General features: G+C 32.4%; 2 protein-coding genes across 2 annotated transcripts; one reads left to right on the forward strand and one right to left on the reverse strand.

The window, feature by feature from the left end:
• Positions 1–843: 843 nt before the first annotated feature.
• Positions 844–3,201, forward strand: LOC130941708 (ribonuclease 3-like protein 2). Its single transcript, XM_057870285.1, has 4 exons — positions 844–1,239; positions 1,340–1,492; positions 2,318–2,694; positions 2,839–3,201. The coding sequence occupies exons 1-4, from the start codon at positions 922–924 to the stop codon at positions 3,011–3,013; spliced, it is 1,023 nt and encodes a 340-aa protein (XP_057726268.1). The 5' UTR covers positions 844–921; the 3' UTR covers positions 3,014–3,201.
• A 2,095-nt stretch (positions 3,202–5,296) lies between these two features.
• LOC130941985 (uncharacterized) lies at positions 5,297–6,197 on the reverse strand. The gene has a single exon (XM_057870646.1). The coding sequence runs from the start codon at positions 6,060–6,062 to the stop codon at positions 5,430–5,432; it is 633 nt and encodes a 210-aa protein (XP_057726629.1). The 5' UTR covers positions 6,063–6,197; the 3' UTR covers positions 5,297–5,429.
• Between the last annotated feature and the right edge of the window lie 491 nt (positions 6,198–6,688).

Consider the following 6,688-nt stretch of genomic DNA (forward strand, 5'->3'; position numbering starts at 1 on the left):
ACAAGGGTCATAGTTGATGGCTTTGATCTGCTCATAAGCAATAAATGTCAACCCAACATTAAATTTTGGTGAAATGTTTTCAGGGAAAATTAATATTAAAAATTTAATTAAATTTTTTAAATTATTTAATAATTTTTATTATCAACTTGGGAGTCTTAACTCTAAATCTGTGAAACTTTTAATAACATCTTTAATGTATATGAAATTATATTCTGTTGGAAGGAAAGAAATAGAAAAGAAAGAAATAGAAAAGAAAGAAAAGAAAGAAAAAAAATTGAGTAAATTTTTATTTTTTTTAGATGTGTTTAGATGAAAAGAAAATAAGAAAGAAAGAAATGTTATAAAAAGATAATTTTATCTTTATATTATAAAATACATTAAAAAAAGTGAAGGAGTAATATTGAAAGTTGTGAGAGAAATTTTTTCTTCTTTTTCTTTCTAACATTGGAAAGAAAAAAAATTAATGGGTCCCACCAGTTTTTTTCCACTCCTTTTCTTTCTTCTCCAATTTTTTTCATAACCAAATAATGGAAAATAATCATTTTCCTTCCTCTTTTCTTTTCTCCCTTTTCTTTCCTTCTATTTTCTCTTCAAATAAACATAGTGTAAAAATAAAAACTCAGGTGAAGTCGACTTCACATAAAGTTAATATTTGAGAACTATTAAATAAAAATTTAGTCAAATTAATCAAATTATATCGAATATAAGATTGAAGTCAACGTCACCTGAATTTTTACCAATTTTAAATGACACAATGGCGTCAATCTGAGAATAACGCCAACTGACACGTGGTTCTTAAACGGGGCAGAGAGATTAATAACTCATCATCCGTAGTTTCCGTTTCCGTTTCCGTTTCTGCTTCTTCTTCTCCTTCTTCTCCCTGAGAGGCAAGTGAAGCAAAGAGTGTGTTAATTGTTAAAGATGAATGTGGAAGTGAACGTGGAAGCAGTAGAAACCATAATAGGCCACACTTTCCGAAACAAGAAGCTTCTAGAAGACGCCCTAACCCACTCTTCATTCCACCAATACCAAAATTTCGAACGCCTTGAGTTCCTCGGCGACATCGCTTTGTCACTCTCACTCTCCAACCACCTCTTCCTCACTTACCCCTCCCTCCAACCCTACCACCTCTCCCTCCTCCGCGCCGCCAACGTCTCCACCGACCGCCTCGCCCGCCTCTGCGTCCGCCACCGCCTCCAAAGCTTCCTCCGGCACCGCTCTCCCACTCTCCTTCCTAAGGTCCGATCCAGCGCATTGCATGCACTAGCTTCATGTTATATACATATCTTACTGTGTTGTAATGATTTTGATGTGGTTAGTGGTTTCTTGTATAATGTAGATTCAAGAGTTTGCGGAAGCTGTAGCTGAAGAAGGCGATTTGGTTGCTCATGGTGGATCAGTGAAAGCTCCTAAGGTTCTTGCTGATATTTTGGAGTCTGTGGCTGGTGCGGTGTATGTGGACGTTGATTTCGACATTCAAAAATTTTGGCTGGTATGAATCACTGTACAAGCTGTTTAAATCACAAATTACTATGTAGTTGTTCTGCAGTAGCAATTCTGTTCCGCATTTTGTTTGGTTCGAATAGGATATAATAGAATAGAAACGTTCCTATTCAATCTACCTTGGATCTTTTTGGATAGAACAAACATGTTGCTAGGGATTCCCCTTTGACCTTGGTTTTATGGTTTATATATAGATCTTGGAACAAATTGCGCATTGCTGACTTGTACTGTTGAATAACTTCTTATGATTTGATTCATTTCATCAATCTAACCATTGAATATCTGCATTAATTTACAATCAATGTGTGATTAATTTACACTTTACAATGGAAGAAATTTAGTTTCTATTACTAAATAAACTATCATTTCTAACCATGAAAGATTTAAACTAACTTAATACTTGTCAAAGATTGGGTTAGTTCAACAAAATTATCCAAAATTAGTAGTTTATTAGGGAGTTTTGTCGAATGTTTTGAGTAGTTTTGTCATACTAATCCAAACTTTGATGCATATCAAGTTAATTTACATCTATGGTTAGAATTGTCTGTGCTCAAATCTTTCATGGTCGAAAATGGGAGTCTACTCTTATTATTTCATTCCATTGGACAGATGAGTAGCTGCATTGGTTTTCGGGATTTTATTGTTACATTTATAAGTTAGTTACTACAAGCTGTTTGAATTTACGATCTTTCATGTAGGTCAGGAAGCCATATTAAGGAACTGCTTTGTTTTGGCTGATACATTTGTTTGTATATTTGACATAATCATTGTTTTTGTGGTTATTCTGTGGAGAATTAATTGTTATTGTTTGAAGATAATTAGAGGTCTTCTGGAGCCATTAGTCACACCAGACATCGTCTCACAACAACCCCAACCAGTTACAATGCTCTATGAACTCTGCCAAAAGAACGGGAAACAGGTCGACATCAAGTACTGGAGGAATGATGGCAAAACCATTGCAAGTGTCTATGTCGATGGACAATTTGTGACATCGGCTTCATCCGATCAGAAGGACATTGCAAAGCTTGATGCTGCCAAGCTTGCCTTGGATAAGATAGCAAATTCATTCCCGGCAAATACTAGTATGCTTGAATTTTCTGCTGGAGTGGATGGTTCCTTTGAGATTGAATTTGCAAAACATGAGTTAAACGAACTTTGTGGGAAGAAAAAATGGTCAAAACCAGTTTTTAGGTATGTAAGATCATAAGGATGCATTATCTTTTCTTCTGATTTCGGTCTTGTTAATTTTATTTTGTTCTATCAATGGAGTTGTATATGTCAAACTTTGCTTCTTCCTTGTAAACTAACTTCTTGATACTCTGCAATGGTTCACAGCATCACAAACACTGAAGGTCAACCACATCAAAGGATATTTGTCTGCTCCGTTCAGGTAACAACAACAGAAGGTACATTCCAGATGACAGGCGAGAGAAGGACGCGAGTGAGGGACGCAGAAAACTCTGCAGCTTCTCTAATGATTCAAGCCTTACAAGAATGTAATCATCTTTGAATCTAGATCACAATATGAAATGTGTAAAGTGTTAACCTAAAATTCATTATAAATTGAAGGGTTGTATGATGCCCTTCTCTTCATGCACATTATGTTACAGCAATTTTGTACATTTAACTAAATGAGAACTAATTGACCGTAACTGAAGGTTTTCTTAGTTTAATGATAAGCAATTCCATGCATATTTTTGTGACAGAAATTTTGTTCATTGTGCTTACTAGAATACAAGATTACTCAGTGAACTTTGCTTGCAAACAAGAATTCTCTCTTTACACGCAAGTACCTGTTCTTTTTGCCTGCACACTACACTCATTTTTGTCATTCTATCTCACTGTCTGTAGACTCCTACTACTGATTACTCTGCAAACACAGATTGAGTATTTGAACTGCACAGTTATACATGTTTGATTGGAAGGATCAAAATTTCAATCTTGGGCATAAAAGCTTTTACCTTCACTTGTTTATGGTATGGTTTTCATTGGTTTGGAATGGAGCTCAAAGGAATTTAATGGTTTATATTGTTTGGATAGTTGAATGGTGGAAAATACTTCTTACAATAACATGCCAGAGTAGGTTATGAAATCTAAGTAAGGTAAAGAAAATCTAGATTTTACGTAAAATTGAAAGAGGAAATTAAATATGTAAAGCATAAAAAGCATAAAATTGTAAAATTATCTGATCTAGTAGAACTTTTTAAAAATCGATTAAGTCATTCAAAATCGTAAGATCGAAATATTTTAAGAGTTCAATTGAATTTCTAAGATCCTTGATAGCCTCTAGCATATGGGGGTGTTGAATATTATTGGTGGGAATAAACCATAAAACAATAACACAAGGATCTTCACAAGCATCCTCTTCATGTATGGACCCCTCTCCTCTCACTTCACACGAAGGCCACATATCAAAACAATAATGGAATTTCATAGTTCCAAAATAAATGCAAAATAATATCTTAATTTTGATTTTGATTGATGACTTTGCCATCACACAAATCAAAAGCTAAAAGAGACAACATCAGCCTTAATTATGAGAAAGAAAAAATATTTAAAAACTAAGAATAATTATCTTATAAAATGAAATTCTGAGTGAGCACTCTAGGCTACTGATCCCTAAAAAAACACCAACATATATATAATTTTTCAATTTTCAACAAGCACCACCAAAATATGATGTGTACGCAATACCTTTATATATTTTAATTAAGAGAGAATGAAATCTGCATTCTTATTACTTGTAAGAGATTATATATTAACATCAGCTTAGAAAAGGGTAGGTGAATTTAAGGAAAAGAGTGCATAATATCTCCACTGAATTTACTAAGTGGTTCTAATCTAATTTTATGTAGTGTAATATGAGTTTTGCCAAAAGAAAAAGAGAAATTATATTTGTTGAATTTGTTATAGATAATTTTCATTATATATTATTGTGCTTCAATAATTAAATTGATAAAATATATATTCTATAAGAAAAATTATGAAATATATAACTTTACTGAAATTTAATCAGTGTCATTTGATCCTCACTTGTCTATGTATACATAAAGAAGGAAAAAATCAAGCAAGAAAAAATGTCTTGAACTAATGTTTTTACTACTTAAATTCAGACAAAACATGGATCCCCAACAGATTATTCTTAGTTTAAGGTTAACATAAATGGAAATGCCATCAATTTGAGTCAACAACAGTGTTCATAATCATAATATTGATACTGATAAAAATGGATTTGAACTGAATGATCCTTGACAGGTGTATAATCAAGATAAGGCATGACCTCTCTGTCAAAGTTAACCCATCATCTCTTTTACTTTATATGCAGCTGCCTCTATAGTCTATAAAAGCATTATTGTTTGGCTTGAAGTAACACTTTTTAGATATTCTTCTGGATAACACTGAATAATATGCATCCATTTGCTTTCTCCAACAAGCTTTTTGTAATATATTATGTAATTTTGGTAGGGGGGTCCTAAAGTACAATTAGTGATGTCAAAATCACTCTTAAATTTAACCAAATTTATGTTAAATAGACTAATATTAATATTGAAGTTTAATTAAGAAGTTAACACACACATAAACTAGCTTTATATGATTGAGTTGATTGCTTAAACTTTGTGGGAATAACTTGTGTTAAAAAGTGGTTGATTTGATTCAAAATGTTGGATAATTTTGGTTAGAAGTTAAAGTTGCATGGATAATGATATCATCTAAATCTATTAAGATAATACAATTATATCGTCTTACTGTTTTAGAATAGAAATATATAAATATCGAAAGATACAAATCTATTTAGAGAAAGAAACATGTATAGAAACAAGTAAAATATGTCCGTCTTAAACGAAAAACTTGTTCAATTTTTTGTCCGAAAAAAACTAAGGACATTACTTCTGTATTTACATTTTAAGACAATAACCAAACACAGCCTAATAAACCAAAGATTCTTCTCTTTGCATCTTCAGCTGCTTATAGAAGTTTCCAATGAAGGCCTCAGCTTTTGCAAAGAGCTCTTGGCCATTAACACCAGCAATCTCTTCTTCCATTTCAAATTCCTCCTCCTCAGTCTCCATGACCATGACTTCTTCATCAGCTTCTCCTATGTACTCTTTAACCTTATCTACTTCACTATTATTATTAATCACACACTTATCAACAACCATACTATGCTTCTTTTCCTCATGTTCTGAGACATCACTTCCATTAATAACAACAATACTTGAAGCTTCCCTTTTTTCAGCTATGGCTGCTTCTTGGGGTGGCTGCTTTCTGTCTTCTATAGGCTTAGAAAAAGCAGAAAGAAGACCAGCTTCAGCTCCAAGTGCAATGATGAGAACATTGAAGATGAAGTACAAAAAGGTAGGTCTAAGAGAAGAAGGTAACAAGGGTGTGATTGCAAGAAGAAGAGCAAGAACAATGAGAACCATAACTTGAGATTTCATAAACTCTTTGATCATGGTTTGATTTGTTTTGGTGAATGTGAGAAAATAGTGGCAGAGAATAAAAGGTTCTAGAGGGAATAAGTGGTAGAAAAAAGCATTGAATTGAAGAGTTTTGGACATATATTTATATATGAATGAATGTGGGAATGAATGTGAGGAAGGAAGAAGAGACACAAATGGTGGAAGTTGTCGTTTGCATTCCTTATATGTATATGTGTTCACTGAGACAAAATAACAAACACCTTTGTGGGTGTGTTTGGATATTCTGAGAAAACTCTTGACACATCTTTTTTGTAATTGACATTTTGACAACAAACAACATCATTTGAAAAAAAAAAATGTGGATGGTGAATTACCACTGGTTTTAGTAATTTTTGCTACTTTTTTCTTTTAATCGTATTAAATTTTTGTTATTTATCTAATTAGCAGTGCAACTCCTCTTCATTTTTTTCTCACTTAAAGAGATTAAAGTGTAATTTTTGAGACGATAGGTAAGACTAAGATAAAATATAAGAGAGAAAATATTGAAGGATTAAAGATTATACTTTATTCTTTTAATTGAAATTAAAAATTTTTAAATTTTTAAATATTTCGAGAACAAACTAATATTCGTGTTCTAATTAATTAATTGTCTTTTACTATTATTATTTTTAATTTAAATTTCGACAAAATAAATGGCGCAAATTAAACATAATTATTTGCTCTATGAGCACATAAGAAATTTTCTACTTACATGGGTCATGGAA

Source organism: Arachis stenosperma, chromosome 7 (genome assembly GCF_014773155.1).
Source record: "Arachis stenosperma cultivar V10309 chromosome 7, arast.V10309.gnm1.PFL2, whole genome shotgun sequence".
Taxonomy (NCBI): domain Eukaryota; kingdom Viridiplantae; phylum Streptophyta; class Magnoliopsida; order Fabales; family Fabaceae; genus Arachis; species Arachis stenosperma.

Coding starts and splice junctions, on each gene's coding strand:
- LOC130941708 (XM_057870285.1), top strand. CDS start 922: ATGAATGTGGAAGTGAACGTGGAAGCAGTAGAAACCATAATAGGCCAC. Junction 1,240..1,339: donor CTCCCACTCTCCTTCCTAAG/GTCCGATCCAGC, acceptor TGTATAATGTAG/ATTCAAGAGTTTGCGGAAGC. Junction 1,493..2,317: donor ACATTCAAAAATTTTGGCTG/GTATGAATCACT, acceptor TATTGTTTGAAG/ATAATTAGAGGTCTTCTGGA.
- LOC130941985 (XM_057870646.1), bottom strand. CDS start 6,062: ATGTCCAAAACTCTTCAATTCAATGCTTTTTTCTACCACTTATTCCCT.